This window comes from Somniosus microcephalus, chromosome 4 (genome assembly GCF_052327205.1).
Source record: "Somniosus microcephalus isolate GS21.2 chromosome 4, FLI_Smic_1.0, whole genome shotgun sequence".
In the NCBI taxonomy this organism is placed as follows: domain Eukaryota; kingdom Metazoa; phylum Chordata; class Chondrichthyes; order Squaliformes; family Somniosidae; genus Somniosus; species Somniosus microcephalus.
This window is the reverse complement of record NC_140990.1, coordinates 94,098,432-94,121,069: the sequence shown is the minus strand read 5'-3', so window position 1 is coordinate 94,121,069 and position 22,638 is coordinate 94,098,432. Positions and strand designations below refer to the sequence as shown.

General features: G+C 55.8%; 1 protein-coding gene across 1 annotated transcript in view; it reads right to left on the bottom strand.

The window, feature by feature from the left end:
- Window positions 1–22,638, bottom strand: part of parp2 (poly (ADP-ribose) polymerase 2) — a 115,668-nt gene that overhangs the window by 77,988 nt on the left and 15,042 nt on the right. The window contains 2 exon segments of the mRNA XM_085985088.1: window positions 14,591–14,659; window positions 14,662–14,793. Of these exon segments, the coding sequence (XP_085841214.1) occupies window positions 14,591–14,659; window positions 14,662–14,793 (201 nt within the window).

Genomic DNA, 22,638 nt, shown 5'->3' with positions numbered 1-22,638 from the left:
CTGTCGGACCCCCCCCTCCCCACAAACTGTCCCGTGTGGGTAAGCTCAGTAACTGTCGGACCCCCCCTCCCACAAACTGTCCCGTGTGGTAAGCTCAGTAACTGTCGGACCCCCCCTCCCCCCTCCCCACAAACTGTCCCGTGTGGGTAAGCTCAGTAACTGTCAGACCCCCCCCTCCCCCAAACTGTCCCGTGTGGGTAAGCTCAGTAACTGTCCGACCCCCCCTCCCCACAAACTGTCCCGTGTGGGTAAGCTCAGTAACTGTCAGACCCCCCCTCCCCACAAACTGTCCCGTGTGGGTAAGCTGAGTAACTGTCGGACCCCCCCCTCCCCCCCTCCCCACAAACTGTCCCGTGTGGGTAAGCGCAGTAAACTGTCGGACCCCCCCTCCCCACAAAACTGTCCCGTGTGGGTAAGCTCAGTAACTGTCGGACCCCCCCCTCCCCCCTCCCCACAAACTGTCCCGTGTGGGTAAGCTCAGTAACTGTCGGACCCCCCCTCCCCCCTCCCCCACAAACTGTCCCGTGTGGGTAAGCGCAGTAACTGTCGGACCCCCCCTCCCCACAAACTGTCCCGTGTGGGTAAGCTCAGTAACTGTCGGACCCCCCCTCCCCACAAACTGTCCCGTGTGGGTAAGCTCAGTAACTGTCGGACCCCCCCCTCCCCCCTCCCCACAAACTGTCCCGTGTGGGTAAGCTCAGTAACTGTCGGACCCCCCCCTCCCCCCCTCCCCACCACACACTCTCCCGTGTGGGTAAGCTCAGTAACTGTCGGACCCCCCCCTCCCCGCTGTGGTAAACCACTGTTATACCTATGTGTATGTGTATTCCACTAGGTACAGGTCTGGACATGCCTCGGCTGACTCCTCCCACTATTCCAGGTCTATAAATGACTACCTCCCAGTCCCTTAGTATTCTGGACGGGTCGACCACTCGAGCCTAGACCTTCATTCTTTAGTTAATAAAAGCCTGGTTGTTACTCGATTAACCTCAGTCTTTTGAGTAATTGATGGTGTATCAATTTTATTAACTAAATTTTTTATAATGGAGAAGATCCTCACACCAGCATGCCTGGACCTGGACAGTCGGGAAGCGGACGCTTCCACCAGGTTTGCTAACTGGCTCATGTGCTTCGAGGCATTCCTGACTGCCTCCACTGCGGTCGTAACGGATGCGAACAAACTGTCTGTCCTGATCTCCAAGGTGAACCACCGAGTGTACTCGGTCATCCGGGACGCGACCTCGTACACAGCCGCCCTCCAGCTCCTCAAGACCCAGTACACGCGCCCTGTGAATGAAGTTTACGCCAGGCACCTCCTGGGGAGTCGCAAGCAACAACCTGGGGAATCGACTGAGGAATACCTCCAAGCACTGTCCGTGCTTGGCCGGGCCTGTGGGTGTAAGGCGGTAACGCCCACTAAGTACACGGAGGAACTGATCCGGGATGCCTTCGTAGCGGGCCACAGGTCCAACTACACCCGACAGCGACTGCTGGAGCAGAGTGACCTCACCCTCGACAAAGCCTCCGAAATCGCACTAACGCTGGACGCAGCCTACCGGGGCATGGATGCCTACTCCTCTGCACCGTGGACGCCGCGGGGAACGACAACCTGGGACACGGTAGGACAGCCCCATAGCACCGTGCCACCCCAGCCACGGCCCAACCACCGCAGCAGTGTCCCAAAGCCAGACAGCATTATCCCAAGGCCAGAAATGCTACTTCTGTGGCCAGGCCAAACACCCCAGAGCGCGCTGCCCGGCGAAGAATGCGACCTGCTCGGGCTGCGGGAAAAAGGGACACTACGCTAGCGTCTGCAAGGCCAAAGCCACCCCGAACGCCAGCAGCGCCGCGTGTTGGCCGTGCGAGCCGCCATCTTGGGCCCCCAACAGCGCCGCGTGTGGGCCGTGCAGGCCGCCATCTTGGGCCTCCCCAGCCACGTGCGAACCACCGCAGCAGCAGCCATCTTGGACGACTCCAGCCCCATGGGAATCATGGACGCCGCCATCTTGGACACCAGCCGGGACGCAGCAGGCCGCCAACCCCCCCCCCCCATCTGATACCCGCAGCGACACACCGACCCCTACGCTGGCCTCTGTTACGCTGGACCAAACGAGACCGCACCAACTAGCTCGGTCCAAAATGGACGTTAAGGTAAATGGCCATGCAATAAACTGCCTTTTTGACTCCGGGAGCACAGAGAGCTTCATCCACCCCGACACGGTGCGGCGTTGCTCTCTCCCAGTCCTGCCTGCGCACCAGCGGATTTCTATGGCCGCCGAGTCCCAGTCAGCGGACATTGGCGGCTACTGCGTGGTGACACTAGTAGTAGACGGGACTGTGTTCAATAATTTTAAACTCCTGGTCCTGCCCCAACTTTGCGCTGCCGTTCTACTGGGGTTGGATTTCCAGTGCCACCTCAAAAGCGTTACGATGGCGTACGGTGGCCCCCTCCCCCCACTCACAGTCCGCAGCCAGCAGCCTCCAAATTGCCCGCCGCGCACCAGATGCAACCTCTCCACACTCAGAGTCCCACCCCCCCCACTGTTTGCTAACCTCACCCCCGACTGTAAGCCCATCGCCACAAAGAGCAGGCGATACAGTGCCGGGGACAGGGTTTTCATCAAAACCGAAGTGGAGCGGCTCCTGAAGGAGGGGATTATTGAGGGCAGCTCCAGCCCCTGGCGAGCCCAGGTTGTGGTCGTTAAGACCGGCGAGAAACAACGCCTGGTCATTGACTACAGCCAAACAATAAACCGCTACACCCTGCTGGACGCCTACCCACTCCCCCGCATAGCTGACATGGTCAACCAGATCGCGCAGTACCGCGTCTTTTCGACCATTGACCTGAAATCAGCGTACCACCAGCTCCCCATCCGCCCCGAAGACCGCCAGTATACTGCTTTTGAGGCAAACGGCCGCCTCTATCACTTCCTTAGGGTTCCCTTTGGCGTTACCAACTCCGTCTTCCAAAGGGAGATGGACCGGATGGTCGATCAAAACGCGCTGCAGGCCACTTTCCCATATCTGGACAATGTGACCATCTGCGGCCATGACCTGCAGGACTATGACGCAAACCTCGAGAAATTCCTCCGCACCGCCCAACTCCTGAACCTGACATATAACAAGAAGTGCATATTCCGCACAGACTGCCTCGCCATCCTTGGCTGTGTTGTGGAACACGGGGTCATCGGTCCCGACCCAGACCGGATGCGTCCCCTTATGGAACTCCCACTGCCCCAAAGCTCTGAAGAGGTGCCTAGGGTTTTTTTCCTACTACGCCCAGTAGGTCCCCCTACTATGCAGACAAAGCCCGTCCGCTGATCAAATCCACCTCTTTTCCCCTGATGGCAGAGGCCCGCTCGGCCTTCCACCGTATCAAGGAGGACATTGCCAAAGCCACCATGCACGCAGTGGACGAATCCATCCCCTTCCAGGTGGAAAGCGATGCGTCCGACTTCGCTCTGGCCGCCACCCTTAATCAGGCAGGGAGACCTGTGGCATTCTTCTCACGAAACCTCCAGGGCCCGGAGACCAGACATTCCGCGGTTGAGAAGGAGTCCCAGGCTATTGTGGAGGCTGTGCGTCATTGGAGGCACTACCTGGCCGGAAAACGATTTACCCTGCTCACTGACCAGCGTTCAGTTGCTTTTATGTTCAACAACAAGCAGAGGGGCAAAATCAAAAATGACAAGATCTTGAGGTGGAGAATCGAACTTTCCACCTACAATTACGAGATCTTGTACCAGCCTGGGAAGCTCAATGAACCCCCAGATGCCCTATCGCGTGGCACCTGCGCCAGCGCGCAGATCGATAGGCTGAGGGCCCTCCACAATGACCTCTGCCACCCGGGGGTCACCAGGTTCTTCCACTTCATCAAGGCCCGCAACCTGCCTTACTCCATTGAGGAGGTCAGGACCATGACCAAGAACTGCCAAGTCTGCGCTGAGTGCAAACCGCACTTTTATAGACCAGACAGAGCCCACCTGATAAAAGCCACTCGCCCTTTCGAACGCCTGAGCGTTGATTTTAAAGGGCCTCTCCCCTCCTCCGACCGCAATGTGTACTTCCTCAACATCATTGACGAGTACTCCCGTTTCCCGTTCGCTATCCCCTGCCCGGACATGACCAGTGCCACGGTCATTAAATGTCTGAACAGCCTCTTCACCCTGTTCGGTTTCCCCAGCTATATCCATAGCGACCGGGGCTCATCGTTTATGAGCGACGAACTCCGCCAGTACCTGCTCGCTAGGGGTATAGCCACAAGCAGGACCACCAGTTACAACCCCCGGGGGAACGGACAGGTGGAAAGAGAGAATGCAACAGTTTGGAAGGCCGCCCTACTAGCCTTAAAGTCTAGGGGCCTTCCGACCTCCCGCTGGCAGGAGGTGCTCCCCGATGCGCTCCACTCGATTTGGTCACTGCTCTGCACTGCCACCAATGCCACCCCTCACGAGAAAATGTTTGTCTTCCCAAGGAAGTCCACATCGGGGACAGCGTTACTGCCATGGCTGACGTCCCCAGGGCCGGTACTACTGAGAAGACACGCGAGGACCAATAAAACGGACCCCCTGGTCGAGAGGGTCGACCTCCTCCACGCCAACCCCCAGTACGCTTACATTGCGTACCCGGACGGGCGGGAGGACACAGTCTCCATACGAGACCTCGCACCCTCGGGGACCGCTGTAACCTACTACCCATTACCACCCCCACCCCACGACCCGATATCCAACCCCAGCAGCTGGCTCGCCTTGGACCGTCACCCACGAGGACTACACTCCAGTGCCCCAGCCTACACGGGACGCGACGCCGGAAGCTCCACCACCCCTGCCGTCGCCACGTCGATCACAGCGGCAGACAAGACCTCCGGAGAGACTCCAATACACGAACTTTTAAATACACTTCACCCCGCCGGACTCATTTTTAAACAAGGGGTGAATGTGGTAAACCACTGTCATACCTGTCTGTATGTGTATGTGTATTCCACTAGGTACAGTCCTGGACATGCCTCGGCTGACTCCTCCCACTATTCCAGGTATATAAGTGACTACCTCCCAGTCCCTTAGTATTCTGGACGGGTCGACCACTCGAGGCAAGACCTTCATTCTTTAGTTAATAAAAGCCTGGTTGTTACTCGCTCAACCTCAGTCTTTTGAGTAATTGATGGCACATCACCCACAAACTGTCCCGTGTGGGTAAGCTCAGTAACAGTCGGACCCCCCCTCCCCCCTCCCCACAAACTGTCCCGTGTGGGTAAGCTCAGTAACTGTCGGACCCCCCCTCCCCCCTCCCCACAAACTGTCCCGTGTGGGTAAGCTCAGTAACTGTCGGACCCCCCTCCCCCCTCCCCACAAACTGTCCCGTGTGGGTAAGCTCAGTAACTGTCGGACCCCCCCTCCCCCCTCCCCACAAACTGTCCCGTGTGGGTAAGCTCAGTAACTGTCGGACCCCCCCTCCCCCCTCCCCACAAACTGTCCCGTGTGGGTAAGCTCAGTAACTGTCGGACCCCCCCTCCCCCCTCCCCACAAACTGTCCCGTGTGGGTAAGCTCAGTAACTGTCGGACCCCCCTCCCCCCTCCCCACAAACTGTCCCGTGTGGGTAAGCTCAGTAACTGTCAGACCACCCCCTCCCCCTCTCCCCACAAACTGTCCCGTGTGGGTAAGCTCAGTAACTGTCGGACCCCCCCCTCCCCCCTAACTGTCCCGTGTGGGTGAGCTCAGTAACTGTCGGACACCCCCTCCCCCCTCCCCACAAACTGTCCCGTGTGGGTAAGCTCAGTAACTGTCGGACACCCCCTCCCCCTCCCCACAAACTGTCCCGTGTGGGTAAGCTCAGTAACTGTCGGACCCCCCCTCCCCCCTCCCCACAAACTGTCCCGTGTGGTAAGCTCAGTAACTGTCGGACCTCCCCTCCCCACAAACTGTCCCGTGTGGGTAAGCTCAGTAACTGTCGGACCCCCCCGCCCCCCCTCCCCACAAACTGTCCCGTGTGGGTAAGCTCAGTAACTGTCGGATCCCCCCTCCCCACAAACTGTCCCGTGTGGGTAAGCTCAGTAACTGTCGGACCACCCCTCCCCCCTCCCCACAAACTGTCCCGTGTGGGTAAGCTCAGTAACTGTCGGACCCCCCCTCCCCACAAACTGTCCCGTGTGGCTAAGCTCAGTAACTGTCGGACCCCCCCTCCCCACAAACTGTCCCGTGTGGGTAAGCTCAGTAACTGTCGGACCCCCCCTCCCCACAAACTGTCCCGTGTGGTAAGCTCAGTAACTGTCGGACCCCCCCTCCCCCCTCCCCACAAACTGTCCCGTGTGGGTAAGCTCAGTAACTGTCAGACCCCCCCTCCCCCCAAACTGTCCCGTGTGGGTAAGCTCAGTAACTGTCCGACCCCCCCTCCCCACAAACTGTCCCGTGTGGGTAAGCTCAGTAACTGTCAGACCCCCCCTCCCCACAAACTGTCCCGTGTGGGTAAGCTGAGTAACTGTCGGACCCCCCCTCCCCCCTCCCCACAAACTGTCCCGTGTGGGTAAGCGCAGTAACTGTCGGACCCCCCCTCCCCACAAACTGTCCCGTGTGGGTAAGCTCAGTAACTGTCGGACCCCCCCTCCCCCCTCCCCACAAACTGTCCCGTGTGGGTAAGCTCAGTAACTGTCGGACCCCCCCTCCCCCCTCCCCACAAACTGTCCCGTGTGGGTAAGCGCAGTAACTGTCGGACCCCCCCTCCCCACAAACTGTCCCGTGTGGGTAAGCTCAGTAACTGTCGGACCCCCCCTCCCCACAAACTGTCCCGTGTGGGTAAGCTCAGTAACTGTCGGACCCCCCCTCCCCCCTCCCCACAAACTGTCCCGTGTGGGTAAGCTCAGTAACTGTCGGACCCCCCCTCCCCCCTCCCCACACACTCTCCCGTGTGGGTAAGCTCAGTAACTGTCGGACCCCCCCCTCCCCGCTGTGGTAAACCACTGTTATACCTATGTGTATGTGTATTCCACTAGGTACAGGTCTGGACATGCCTCGGCTGACTCCTCCCACTATTCCAGGTCTATAAATGACTACCTCCCAGTCCCTTAGTATTCTGGACGGGTCGACCACTCGAGCCTAGACCTTCATTCTTTAGTTAATAAAAGCCTGGTTGTTACTCGATTAACCTCAGTCTTTTGAGTAATTGATGGTGTATCAATTTTATTAACTAAATTTTTTATAATGGAGAAGATCCTCACACCAGCATGCCTGGACCTGGACAGTCGGGAAGCGGACGCTTCCACCAGGTTTGCTAACTGGCTCATGTGCTTCGAGGCATTCCTGACTGCCTCCACTGCGGTCGTAACGGATGCGAACAAACTGTCTGTCCTGATCTCCAAGGTGAACCACCGAGTGTACTCGGTCATCCGGGACGCGACCTCGTACACAGCCGCCCTCCAGCTCCTCAAGACCCAGTACACGCGCCCTGTGAATGAAGTTTACGCCAGGCACCTCCTGGGGAGTCGCAAGCAACAACCTGGGGAATCGACTGAGGAATACCTCCAAGCACTGTCCGTGCTTGGCCGGGCCTGTGGGTGTAAGGCGGTAACGCCCACTAAGTACACGGAGGAACTGATCCGGGATGCCTTCGTAGCGGGCCACAGGTCCAACTACACCCGACAGCGACTGCTGGAGCAGAGTGACCTCACCCTCGACAAAGCCTCCGAAATCGCACTAACGCTGGACGCAGCCTACCGGGGCATGGATGCCTACTCCTCTGCACCGTGGACGCCGCGGGGAACGACAACCTGGGACACGGTAGGACAGCCCCATAGCACCGTGCCACCCCAGCCACGGCCCAACCACCGCAGCAGTGTCCCAAAGCCAGACAGCATTATCCCAAGGCCAGAAATGCTACTTCTGTGGCCAGGCCAAACACCCCAGAGCGCGCTGCCCGGCGAAGAATGCGACCTGCTCGGGCTGCGGGAAAAAGGGACACTACGCTAGCGTCTGCAAGGCCAAAGCCACCCCGAACGCCAGCAGCGCCGCGTGTTGGCCGTGCGAGCCGCCATCTTGGGCCCCCAACAGCGCCGCGTGTGGGCCGTGCAGGCCGCCATCTTGGGCCTCCCCAGCCACGTGCGAACCACCGCAGCAGCAGCCATCTTGGACGACTCCAGCCCCATGGGAATCATGGACGCCGCCATCTTGGACACCAGCCGGGACGCAGCAGGCCGCCAACCCCCCCCCCCCATCTGATACCCGCAGCGACACACCGACCCCTACGCTGGCCTCTGTTACGCTGGACCAAACGAGACCGCACCAACTAGCTCGGTCCAAAATGGACGTTAAGGTAAATGGCCATGCAATAAACTGCCTTTTTGACTCCGGGAGCACAGAGAGCTTCATCCACCCCGACACGGTGCGGCGTTGCTCTCTCCCAGTCCTGCCTGCGCACCAGCGGATTTCTATGGCCGCCGAGTCCCAGTCAGCGGACATTGGCGGCTACTGCGTGGTGACACTAGTAGTAGACGGGACTGTGTTCAATAATTTTAAACTCCTGGTCCTGCCCCAACTTTGCGCTGCCGTTCTACTGGGGTTGGATTTCCAGTGCCACCTCAAAAGCGTTACGATGGCGTACGGTGGCCCCCTCCCCCCACTCACAGTCCGCAGCCAGCAGCCTCCAAATTGCCCGCCGCGCACCAGATGCAACCTCTCCACACTCAGAGTCCCACCCCCCCCACTGTTTGCTAACCTCACCCCCGACTGTAAGCCCATCGCCACAAAGAGCAGGCGATACAGTGCCGGGGACAGGGTTTTCATCAAAACCGAAGTGGAGCGGCTCCTGAAGGAGGGGATTATTGAGGGCAGCTCCAGCCCCTGGCGAGCCCAGGTTGTGGTCGTTAAGACCGGCGAGAAACAACGCCTGGTCATTGACTACAGCCAAACAATAAACCGCTACACCCTGCTGGACGCCTACCCACTCCCCCGCATAGCTGACATGGTCAACCAGATCGCGCAGTACCGCGTCTTTTCGACCATTGACCTGAAATCAGCGTACCACCAGCTCCCCATCCGCCCCGAAGACCGCCAGTATACTGCTTTTGAGGCAAACGGCCGCCTCTATCACTTCCTTAGGGTTCCCTTTGGCGTTACCAACTCCGTCTTCCAAAGGGAGATGGACCGGATGGTCGATCAAAACGCGCTGCAGGCCACTTTCCCATATCTGGACAATGTGACCATCTGCGGCCATGACCTGCAGGACTATGACGCAAACCTCGAGAAATTCCTCCGCACCGCCCAACTCCTGAACCTGACATATAACAAGAAGTGCATATTCCGCACAGACTGCCTCGCCATCCTTGGCTGTGTTGTGGAACACGGGGTCATCGGTCCCGACCCAGACCGGATGCGTCCCCTTATGGAACTCCCACTGCCCCAAAGCTCTGAAGAGGTGCCTAGGGTTTTTTTCCTACTACGCCCAGTAGGTCCCCCTACTATGCAGACAAAGCCCGTCCGCTGATCAAATCCACCTCTTTTCCCCTGATGGCAGAGGCCCGCTCGGCCTTCCACCGTATCAAGGAGGACATTGCCAAAGCCACCATGCACGCAGTGGACGAATCCATCCCCTTCCAGGTGGAAAGCGATGCGTCCGACTTCGCTCTGGCCGCCACCCTTAATCAGGCAGGGAGACCTGTGGCATTCTTCTCACGAAACCTCCAGGGCCCGGAGACCAGACATTCCGCGGTTGAGAAGGAGTCCCAGGCTATTGTGGAGGCTGTGCGTCATTGGAGGCACTACCTGGCCGGAAAACGATTTACCCTGCTCACTGACCAGCGTTCAGTTGCTTTTATGTTCAACAACAAGCAGAGGGGCAAAATCAAAAATGACAAGATCTTGAGGTGGAGAATCGAACTTTCCACCTACAATTACGAGATCTTGTACCAGCCTGGGAAGCTCAATGAACCCCCAGATGCCCTATCGCGTGGCACCTGCGCCAGCGCGCAGATCGATAGGCTGAGGGCCCTCCACAATGACCTCTGCCACCCGGGGGTCACCAGGTTCTTCCACTTCATCAAGGCCCGCAACCTGCCTTACTCCATTGAGGAGGTCAGGACCATGACCAAGAACTGCCAAGTCTGCGCTGAGTGCAAACCGCACTTTTATAGACCAGACAGAGCCCACCTGATAAAAGCCACTCGCCCTTTCGAACGCCTGAGCGTTGATTTTAAAGGGCCTCTCCCCTCCTCCGACCGCAATGTGTACTTCCTCAACATCATTGACGAGTACTCCCGTTTCCCGTTCGCTATCCCCTGCCCGGACATGACCAGTGCCACGGTCATTAAATGTCTGAACAGCCTCTTCACCCTGTTCGGTTTCCCCAGCTATATCCATAGCGACCGGGGCTCATCGTTTATGAGCGACGAACTCCGCCAGTACCTGCTCGCTAGGGGTATAGCCACAAGCAGGACCACCAGTTACAACCCCCGGGGGAACGGACAGGTGGAAAGAGAGAATGCAACAGTTTGGAAGGCCGCCCTACTAGCCTTAAAGTCTAGGGGCCTTCCGACCTCCCGCTGGCAGGAGGTGCTCCCCGATGCGCTCCACTCGATTTGGTCACTGCTCTGCACTGCCACCAATGCCACCCCTCACGAGAAAATGTTTGTCTTCCCAAGGAAGTCCACATCGGGGACAGCGTTACTGCCATGGCTGACGTCCCCAGGGCCGGTACTACTGAGAAGACACGCGAGGACCAATAAAACGGACCCCCTGGTCGAGAGGGTCGACCTCCTCCACGCCAACCCCCAGTACGCTTACATTGCGTACCCGGACGGGCGGGAGGACACAGTCTCCATACGAGACCTCGCACCCTCGGGGACCGCTGTAACCTACTACCCATTACCACCCCCACCCCACGACCCGATATCCAACCCCAGCAGCTGGCTCGCCTTGGACCGTCACCCACGAGGACTACACTCCAGTGCCCCAGCCTACACGGGACGCGACGCCGGAAGCTCCACCACCCCTGCCGTCGCCACGTCGATCACAGCGGCAGACAAGACCTCCGGAGAGACTCCAATACACGAACTTTTAAATACACTTCACCCCGCCGGACTCATTTTTAAACAAGGGGTGAATGTGGTAAACCACTGTCATACCTGTCTGTATGTGTATGTGTATTCCACTAGGTACAGTCCTGGACATGCCTCGGCTGACTCCTCCCACTATTCCAGGTATATAAGTGACTACCTCCCAGTCCCTTAGTATTCTGGACGGGTCGACCACTCGAGGCAAGACCTTCATTCTTTAGTTAATAAAAGCCTGGTTGTTACTCGCTCAACCTCAGTCTTTTGAGTAATTGATGGCACATCACCCACAAACTGTCCCGTGTGGGTAAGCTCAGTAACAGTCGGACCCCCCCTCCCCCCTCCCCACAAACTGTCCCGTGTGGGTAAGCTCAGTAACTGTCGGACCCCCCCTCCCCCCTCCCCACAAACTGTCCCGTGTGGGTAAGCTCAGTAACTGTCGGACCCCCCTCCCCCCTCCCCACAAACTGTCCCGTGTGGGTAAGCTCAGTAACTGTCGGACCCCCCCTCCCCCCTCCCCACAAACTGTCCCGTGTGGGTAAGCTCAGTAACTGTCGGACCCCCCCTCCCCCCTCCCCACAAACTGTCCCGTGTGGGTAAGCTCAGTAACTGTCGGACCCCCCCTCCCCCCTCCCCACAAACTGTCCCGTGTGGGTAAGCTCAGTAACTGTCGGACCCCCCTCCCCCCTCCCCACAAACTGTCCCGTGTGGGTAAGCTCAGTAACTGTCGGACCCCCCCTCCCCCCTCCCCACAAACTGTCCCGTGTGGGTAAGCTCAGTAACTGTCGGACCCCCCCTCCCCCCTCCCCACAAACTGTCCTGTGTGGGTAAGCTCAGTAACTGTCGGACCCCCCCTCCCCACAAACTGTCCCGTGTGGGTAAGCTCAGTAACTGTCGGACCCCCCCTCCCCCTCCCCACAAACTGTCCCGTGTGGGTAAGCTCAGTAACTGTCGGACCCCCCCTCCCCCTCCCCACAAACTGTCCCGTGTGGGTAAGCTCAGTAACTGTCGGACCCCACCTCCCCCCTCCCCACAAACTGTCCTGTGTGGGTAAGCTCAGTAACTGTCGGACCCCCCCCCTCCCCACAAACTGTCCTGTGTGGGTAAGCTCAGTAACTGTCGGACCCCCCCTCCCCCCTCCCCACAAACTGTCCCGTGTGGGTAAGCTCAGTAACTGTCGGACCCCCCTCCCCACAAACTGTCCCGTGTGGGTAAGCTCAGTAACTGTCGGACCCCCCCTCCCCCCAAACTGTCCCGTGTGGGTAAGCTCAGTAACTGTCGGACCCCCCTCCCCCTCCCCACAAACTGTCCCGTGTGGGTAAGCTCAGTAACTGTCGGACCCCCCCTCCCACAAACTGTCCCGTGTGGGTAAGCTCAGTAACTGTCGGACACCCCCTCCCCCCTCCCCACAAACTGTCCCGTGTGGGTAAGCTCAGTAACTGTCGGACCCCCCCTCCCCCTCCCCACAAACTGTCCGTGTGGGTAAGCTCAGTAACTGTCGGACCCCCCTCCCCACAAACTGTCCCGTGTGGGTAAGCTCAGTAACTGTCGGACACCCCCTCCCCCCTCCCCCCAAACTGTCCCGTGTGGGTAAGCTCAGTAACTGTCGGACCCCCCCATTCCCCCTCCCCACAAACTGTCCCGTGTGGGTAAGCTCAGTAACTGTCGGACCCCCCCCTCCCCCTCCCCCACAAACTGTCCCGTGTGGGTAAGCTCAGTAACTGTCAGACCCCCCCTCCCCCTCCCCCACAAACTGTCCCGTGTGGGTAAGCTCAGTAACTGTCGGACCCCCCCATCCCCCTCCCCACAAACTGTCCCGTGTGGGTAAGCTCAGTAACTGTCGGACCCCCCCCTCCCCCCTCCCCACAAACTGTCCCGTGTGGGTAAGCTCAGTAACTGTCGGACCCCCCTCCCCCCTCCCCACAAACTGTCCCGTGTGGGTAAGCTCAGTAACTGTCGGGCCCCCCCTCCCCCTCCCCACAAACTGTCCCGTGTGGGTAAGCTCAGTAACTGTCGGACCCCCCCATCCCCCCTCCCCACAAACTGTCCCGTGTGGGTAAGCTCAGTAACTGTCGGACCCCCCCTCCCCCCTCCCCACAAACTGTCCCGTGTGGGTAAGCTCAGTAACTGTCGGACCCCCCCTCCCCCCTCCCCACAAACTGTCCCGTGTGGGTAAGCTCAGTAACTGTCGGACCCCCCTCCCCCCTCCCCACAAACTGTCCCGTGTGGGTAAGCTCAGTAACTGTCGGACCCCCCCTCCCCCTCCCCACAAACTGTCCTGTGTGGGTAAGCTCAGTAACTGTCGGAACCCCCTCCCCCTCCCCACAAACTGTCCCGTGTGGGTAAGCTCAGTAACTGTCGGGCCCCCCCTCCCCCTCCCCACAAACTGTCCCGTGTGGGTAAGCTCAGTAACTGTCGGACCCCCCTCCCCCTCCCCACAAACTGTCCCGTGTGGGTAAGCTCAGTAACTGTCGGACCCCCCCCCTCCCCACAAACTGTCCCGTGTGGGTAAGCTCAGTAACTGTCGGACCCCCCCTCCCCCCTCCCCACAAACTGTCCCGTGTGGGTAAGCTCAGTAACTGTCGGACCCCCCCTCCCCCTCCCCACAAACTGTCCCGTGTGGGTAAGCTCAGTAACTGTCGGACCCCCCCTCCCCCTCCCCACAAACTGTCCCGTGTGGGTAAGCTCAGTAACTGTCGGACACCCCCTCCCCCCACCCCACAAACTGTCCCGTGTGGGTAAGCTCAGTAACTGTCGGACCCCCCCTCCCCCCTCCCCCACAAACTGTCCCGTGTGGGTAAGCTCAGTAAACTGTCGGACCCCCCTCCCCCACAAACTGTCCCGTGTGGGTAAGCTCAGTAACTGTCGGACACCCCCTCCCCCCCCACCCCACAAACTGTCCCGTGTGGGTAAGCTCAGTAACTGTCGGACCCCCCCTCCCCACAAACTGTCCCGTGTGGGTAAGCTCAGTAACTGTCGGACCCCCCTGCCCCTCCCCACAAACTGTCCCGTGTGGGTAAGCTCAGTAACTGTCGGACCCCCCTCCCCCCACAAACTGTCCCGTGTGGGTAAGCTCAGAAACTGTCGGACCCCCCTCCCCCCTCCCCACAAACTGTCCCGTGTGGGTAAGCTCAGTAACTGTCGGACCCCCCCTCCCCCCTCCCCCACAAACTGTCCCGTGTGGGTAAGCTCAGTAACTGTCGGACCCCCCCTCCCCCCTCCCCACAAACTGTCCCGTGTGGGTAAGCTCAGTAACTGTCGGACCCCCCCTCCCCCCTCCCACAAACTGTCCCGTGTGGGTAAGCTCAGTAACTGTCGGACCCCCCCTCCCCACAAAACTGTCCCGTGTGGGTAAGCTCAGTAACTGTCGGACCCCCCTCCCCCCTCCCCACAAACTGTCCCGTTGTGGGTAAGCTCAGTAACTGTCGGACCACCCCCTCCCCCCTCCCACAAACTATCCTGTGTGGGTAAGCTCAGTAACTGTCGGACCCCCCCGCACCCCCTCCCCGTCCCGTGCCATTAAGCCCAATGATGACCACATCCCGCGCCTTTACCGGATTGGACGCGGCCCATCTTCCTCTCGTACTTGGTCTTGCTGTTGACCTGCCTCATCCTCCCGATAGGACGTAGCGGACGCGGCCGACGGCAGTGCCAACCGTCCCCTCCCCCTTCCGCCTCGCCTGCTCCAGGTCGCCACACACTGCAGCGCTGTAGGGGTGCCAGATGGCATCGTCATCCTGCCACTGCCAGACGTAATCTGGAGGGAACGGCACAACCAGCAGAGTGACCGGCATTGCAGATACACCAAAAAAAACACACACCTTACGCTGTAAATCTAGTGAAGATGCTCATAGGAACAGGAGGAGGCCATTCAGCTCCTCGGGCCTGTTATAGGAACAGGAGGAGGCCATTCAGCCCCTCGGGCCTGTTATAGGAACAGGAGGAGGCCATTCAGCCCCTCGGGCCTGTTATAGGAACAGGAGGAGACCATTCAGCCCCTCGGGCCTGTTATAGGAACAGGAGGAGGCCATTCAGCCTTTCGGGCCTGTTATAGGAACAGGAGGAGGCAATTCAGCCTCTCGGGCCTGTTATTGGAACAGGTGGAGGCCATTCAGCCTCTCGGGCCTGTTATAGAAACAGGAGGAGGCCATTCAGCCCCTTGGGACTGTTACACAGGAACAGGAGGAGGCCATTCAGCCCCTCGGGCCTGTTGTAGGAACAGGAGGAGGCCATTCAGCCTCTCGGGCCTGTTACACAGGAACAGGAGGCCGCCATTCATCCCCTCGTGTCTGTTACCATAGGAACAGGAGGAGGCCATTCCGCCCCTTGAGCCTGTTACCATAGGAACAGGAGGAGGCCATTCAGCCTCTCGGGCCTGTTATAGGAACAGGAGGAGGCCATTCATCCCCTCGTGCCTGTTACCATAGGAACAGGAGGAGGCCATTCAGCCTCTCGGGCCTGTTACACAGGAACAGGAAGAGGCCATTCATCCCCTCGTGCCTGTTACCATAGGAACAGGAGGAGGCCATTCAGCCTCTCGGGCCTGTTACACAGGAACAGGAAGAGGCCATTCATCCCCTCGTGTCTGTTACCATAGGAACAGGAGGAGGCCATTCAGCCCCTTGAGCCTGTTACCATAGGAACAGGAGGAGGCCATTCAGCCTCTCGAGCCTGTTCCATCATTCAGTGAGATCATGGCTGATCTGTATCTTAACTCCATCCACCCGTCCTGGTTCCGTAAACCTTCATACTCTTGTCTAACAAAAATCTTTCAATCTCAGTTTTGAAATTTTCATTTCACCCCCAGCCTCAACTGCTTTTTTGGGGGGGGGGGGGGGGGGGGGGAAAAAGAGTTTTCCAGATTTCCACTCCCCTTTGTGTGAAGAAATGCTTCCCGACATCACCCCTGAACGGCCTTGCTCTAATTTTGAGGTCATGCCCCCTTGTTCCAGACTCCCCCACCAGAGGAAATGGTTTCTCTCTCTCTACCCTATCGACTCCTTTAATCACCTTAAACACCTCCATTAGATCACCGCTTAATCTTTTATACTCGAGGGACTACAAGCCTAGTCTGTGCAACCTGTCCTCATAATTTAACCCTTTTAGCCCCGGGATCATTCTGGTGAATCTGCGCTGCACCCCCTCCAAGGCCAATCTATCCTTCCTGAGGATCAGTGCCCACAACTGAATGCATTGCTATATATGTGTGATATAGTCAGGGATTCAAGGATAATCAGCTGGAATGCTCCAGCGAGTATATTTCCAGTTAGATTTAGTTCTGATTGGCAACAAGAGTGCTGGCTGATCAGCACTAACCAGAGCTTTACACAACTGTAACATACCTTCCTCCATCTCAATGCTACAGTCCCCACCCAAACCACGAAGCAGATGCTGACAGACCTGCTATCCACATCCAGCATTGTTTGCTTTCATCCCACCACCATCTCAAAATCCAATTCTTGTTAAATCAGATGCTCTTTTATCGGGTATTTCTGCCCATTAAAGTGATGGACGTCAGTCCTGAGCTACAGAACACTGTCACATCAAACACTCCCAGGGCAGGGACAGCACGGGGATATTTCACATCTTTCAAGATAAATATATTCCACTGAGGAAAACGGGGAGTAAAAGAAAAGACAGCCATCCGTGGCTTAGTAAAGTAATAAAGGATAGTATTCGACTGAAAACAAGGGCATATAAATTAGCCAAATCTAGGGGGAGGATAGAAGATTGGGAAGCATTTAAAAGCCAGCAAACAATAACTAAAAGATTAATTAGGAAAGGGAAGATAGATTATGAAAGTAAACTAGCAAAAAATATAAAAACAGATAGTAAGAGTTTCTACAGCTATATAAAAAGAAAAAGGGTGGCTAAAGTGAACGTTGGGCCCTTAGCGGATGGGACTGGGAAACTAGTGGTGGGGAACATGGAGATGGCAAAGACGCTGAACAAATATTTTGTATCAGTCTTTACAGTAGAGGACACTAAAAATATCCCAACACTGGACAAACAGGGGGCAATGGGGGGGGGGGGAGGAGCTAAACACGATTAAAATCACTAAGGAGGTGGTACTCAGTAAAATAATGGGACTTAAGGCGGATAAATCCCCCAGACCTGATGGCCTACATCCTAGGGTCTTGAGAGAAGTGGCGGTAGGGATTGTGGATGCATTGGTGATCATTTTCCAGAACTCCCTGGACTCAGGAAAGGTCCCGGCAGATTGGAAAACTACTAATGTAACACCCTTATTTAAGAAGGGAAGTAGACAAAAAGCTGGAAACTATAGACCAGTTAGCCTAACATCTGTGGTTGGCAAAATGTTGGAGTCCATTATTAAGGAAACAGTAACAGAGCATTTGGATAAACATAATTTAATAGGACAGAGTCAGCATGGTTTTACGAAGGGGAAGTCATGTTTGACAAATTTGCTCGAATTCTTTGAGGATGTTACAGGGTGGATAAAGGGGAACCAGTGGATGTAGTGTATTTGGACTTCCAAAAGGCATTTGACAAGGTTCCACACAAAAGATTACTGATCAAGATAAAAAATCACGGGATTGGGGGTAATATACTGGCATGGGTGGAAGATTGGCTATCTAACAGAAGGCAGAGAGTTGGGATAAATTGTTCATTCTCGGGTTGGCAATCAGTAACTAGTGGTGTTCCGCAGGGGTCAGTGCTGGGACCCCAACTCTTTACAATCTATATTAACGATTTGGAGGAGGGGACCAAGTGCAACGTATCCAAGTTTGCCGACGATACAAAGATGGGAGGGAAAGCAATGAGTGAGGAGGACATAAAAAACCTGCAAAAGGACATAGACAGGCTAAGTGAGTGGGCAGAGATTTGGCAGATGCAATATAATGTTGGAAAGTGTGAGGTTATGCACTTTGGCAGAAAAAATCAAAGAGCAAGTTATTATCTAAATGGAGAGAAACTGCAAAGTGCTACAGTACAAAGGGATCTGGGGGTCCTGGTGCATGAAACACAAAAAGTTAGTATGCAGGTGCAGCAGGTGATCAGGAAGGCCAATGGAATCTTGGCTTTTATTGCAAGGGGGGTGGAGTATAAAAACAGGGAGGTCTTGCTGCAGTTATACAGGGTATTGGTGAGGCCACACCTGGAATACTGCGTGCAGTTTTGGTTTCCATATTTAAGAAAAGATATACTTGCTCTCGAGGCAGTTCAGAGAAGGTTCACTCGGTTGATTCCAGAGATGAGGGGGTTAACGTAAATCTATGGAATTTGCTACCCCAGAGAGCTGTGGAAGCTGCAACATTAAATAAATTTAAAATGGAGATAGACATTTTCCTAGCAGATAAGGGAATTAGGGGTTACGGGGAGAGGGCAGGGAAGTGGACGTGAGTCTAGATTCAGATCAGCCATGATCCTATTGAATGGGGGAGCAGGCCCGAGGGGCCGTATGGCCTACTCCTGCTCCTATTTCTTATGTTCTTATGATACAGAGTAAAGCTCCCTCTACACTGTCCCATCAAACACTCCCAGGGCAGGTACAGCACGGGTTAGATACAGAGTTAAGCTCCCTCTACACTGTCCCATCAAACACTCCCAGGGCAGGTACAGCACGGGTTAGATACAGAGTAAAGCTCCCTCTGCACTGTCCCATCAAACACTCCCAGGGCAGGTACAGCACGGGTTAGATACAGAGTAAAGCTTCCTCTACACTGTCCCATCAAACACTCCCAGGGCAGGTACAGCACGGGTTAGATACAGAGTTAAGCTCCCTCTACACTGTCCCATCAAACACTCCCAGGGCAGGTACAGCACAAGTTAGATACAGAGTAAAGCTCCCTCTACACTGCCCCATCAAACACTCCCAGGGCAGGTACAGCACAGGTTAGATACAGAGTAAAGCTCCCTCTACACTGTCCCATCAAACACTCCCAGGGCAGGTACAGCACGGGTTAGATACAGAGTAAAGCTCCCTCTACACTGCCCCATCAAACACTCCCAGGGCAGGTACAGCACGGGTTAGATACAGAGTAAAGCTCCCTCTACACTGTCCCATCAAACAGTCCCAGGGCAGGTACAGCACGGGTTAGATACAGAGTAAAGCTCCCTCTACACTGTCCCATCAAACACTCCCAGGGCAGGTACAGCACGGGTTAGATACAGAGTAAAGTTCCCTCTACACTGTCCCATCAAACACTCCCAGGGCAGGTACAGCACGGGTTCGATACAGAGTAAAGTTCCCTCTACACTGTCCCATCAAACACTCCCAGGGCAGGTACAGCACGGGTTAGATACAGAGTAAAGCTCCCTCTACACTGTCCCATCAAACACTCCCAGGGCAGGTACAGAGCGGGTTTGATACAGAGTAAAGTTCCCTCTACACTGTCCCATCAAACACTCCCAGGGCAGGTACAGCACGGGTTAGATACAGAGTAAAGCTCCCTCTACACTGTCCCATCAAACACTCCCAGGGCAGGTACAGAGCGGGTTTGATACAGAGTAAAGCTCCCTCTACACTGTGAAGAGATCGCAAAGTCTCTGAAGAATGGATTCAGTCAAGAATATTTTTTTGTGGACTTTATGGGATTTTTCTGAGGGTGTTTTCCCTGTTATGGGATCGTCCTGTGCAGACACGTGAAAGACTGGTTTTGTTAAAACTCCAGAGAACACATGGCAGTTGGCTGTGACAAAAGAACTCATCCAGTATGCATGGGTTCGCCCGACAGTCCTGGAAAAAGGAAGTGGGCCATTGAACTTGAATAGAAAAAACATTCCAAAATGTAAAAACACTTCTCACCTCCATCTCAGAAGAGAAGCAGAACAATGAACCCACTAGCTCACCCAGCAAAGACTGAAAGATATCCCAGGCTTAGGGCCATTAACCCAATGTGCATGGGTCCGAGGATGACCCATCACAGATTAAGCACCGGAGTGCTTAGAATTTCTCCCAACACAAAGACCAAAAGATATCCCAGACTTAGGGCCATTAACCCAATGTGCATGGGTCCGACGATGACTCATCACAGATTTAGCACCAGAGTGCTCAGAAGCAAATGGATTTTTAAGATTGGTGGGAACAGACAGGCAGACTATCTATAAAGACAGATTCTTTTCCACCATTCTCTCTCTCTCTCTCTCTCTCGCTCCTGCTCCAACAAGACAAGGAGTACCAGAGAAAGCCGACGAGCAGAGCGATCGAAACCAGGGTAAGCTTAAGGTCTCTCAGAAGTGAAGTTTTTGGGCTATTCCGAGGGTGGGAGCTTCGTTTGGTTTAACCAGGCGAAAGGGGTTTATGCGACTGGGTAATTCGTTGGTAGGGGTGGAATCAGTGTCCACCATAGCTGTTTTTAAGGGAATTACTGCTTGTTATAGGCCCCAGTTTTGTACTGTATGTATGTTGATTGTAATCTGGATTTTTATTCTCCACAGGGACAGTAATTTTGTTTAGTAGTGCATGTTTTAGCCAGTGTATGTTAGACCAAATAAATACCAGTTTGATTTTTCACCGAAGCATTCCTGTCCGTGACTTATTCCATTTACACTCTGAATAATAATTCCCGGGTACAGAACTTTCGTAAGGCGGGGGCGATTCAAACCGTCCGTCTAGCAATTGGGCTAGGGTAAAAAAAAACGTTTACATCTCCTGGCGACCAGCGGCAGGATCTGGGTTAAAGGAGTGTAAAAACCGCCCACATCTTTTGGCGACCGGCGGCAGAACCTTGGTTAAAGGAGTGTAAATCAGTCATGGACAGCGCTTCTGGCGAAAGATCCCAAATGGAGGAAAGGATTTCTTCCTATGTGTTTAAGAAGGTTAACGTCACTAAGGTGCTAGGCTTGTTGCGTGCTGAGCGTCCGGTGGATGCAGCGGCAGAATGGACGGAGGGCAAGGAGCATAGGCACAGCATTGAAAAGGCGATATGGCTCGTCTGTCTACAAAGACAAGTGCAACTGCTCGATAAGCAGGTTGCTAAGTTAGAGGCAGAGCTCAGGGAGTCCGAGGCACAGTCAGACACAATGGCTGTATTAGTGAGCGGGTTATGCACGGAGCTAAAGGATGAGAAGCAGGGAAGAATAAGCCAGGAGGAAACCTTCCGTAACCATAAGGAGTTCCTGCAATGCCAGGTAACTGAGGCAAAGTGGAACGAGAGGGTAGTTAGGGGGGAGAATGCTCGCTTGTCGAGTGAGGTAAAGTTGCTGGAAGAGCAGTTGAAGGGTATTCAGGTGGCATACAGAGTCGCCAGTACTAGAGGGTTTGATAAGGGTAATCATGGTCCTTGCCAGGAGCAGATCCGGAATTTGACCGATGCTCTATCTAAGGCCAAAGGGATGGTCTGCTTGGTAGCTCCGGGAGTGGCCCGGGTAGATGAGGAAGAGCAGGAGGGAGATGAGGAGGACTGTGAGGCAGAGGAGGACGCTCGACCACTGCCCGAAGTGCCGGGACCAGGACCCATGCGCCCTGTCCGGCAGCGGAAATACGGTGTGCCCGTAGGCGGTCAAGAGCAAGGAGCACTGCAGAGTGACTTTGTGGTCCGGTATACAACCCCCCAGCTGCAGGCAATGGTCGCTAACCTGATCAAACTGACCAGCACAGGGGATCCATTTGTCCATTTTACAGATGTGGAGCAGATGGGGGGGATCAATAACTGTAACGAAGCTGAGACAGCCAAATTACTTTTATGTTCCCTGGATTGTATGCTGTTCCACTCGCTCTCAGCGGGTAGCAAGAGGGGGCAGGGTACGTTAGAGGGGATAAAGGATGACATCCTAGAGGCTATGGGCCTCAATGATGGAAGTCCTTTCTCCCGAGTGGAAAGGACACTGCAGTCAGCTGGGGAGACACCGCAGGCTTTCGCGAACAGGCTTTGGCCCGTCTACCGGAGTGCCTGTGCGGGGGTGCCCGACCGGGCGCAGCTGCAGGGGAAGCCTAGGGCTCATTGGCTGAGGACCCTGGTGGCGAACAGCCTGCCCAGGATCAAGGCCAAAGCAGAGGGATGGTTCGATTCCAGGGATCCCCAGACCACAGAAGAGAGTGTGATCCGGCGGTTAACTCTCTCTTTTAAAAATGGTAGGGGTGAGGATGACAAACCAAAGGGCAGAGTACACAAGTTAAAGCCTAGTGGAGGCAACGTTAGGAGAGAGTGGCGCCAGGAAGGGGGTAGCTCAGAGAAGAAGCAAGGTTGTTATAGGTGCGGGAGTAAAGAGCACTGGAGGAAAGACTGCCCAGTCTCTGACAATAGGAGTGGGAAAGGGTTCCTCCAGCGCCGCAGCTGTGGCAGGAAGCAGCACTGATCCGTTCGCGGTATTAGTGGCTGCTCTCCGCGCAGCTTTTCCGGCAGGGTGGATGCGGCAGTGTAGCCCCATCCGCCCTGAACAATCCCGACCCATGACTAAGGGCTTCTCAGCCCGTTTACTTGTGCCCACTAAGTTATGCTGCTTGGAAGAGACCATGCGTGAAAATGGGGGTGGAGGAGGTGCAAGGGACCTATCTGCTGGACACTGGAGTTTCAAGCACCATTGTTTATGCGGATAACCCGACCACATCACCTCTATCGAGCGGGGTCCCACATAACTTGGTAGGGTTCACCGGGAACGAACAGGCTGGGTCTTTCTCCATCCCGCTAGCCATCGA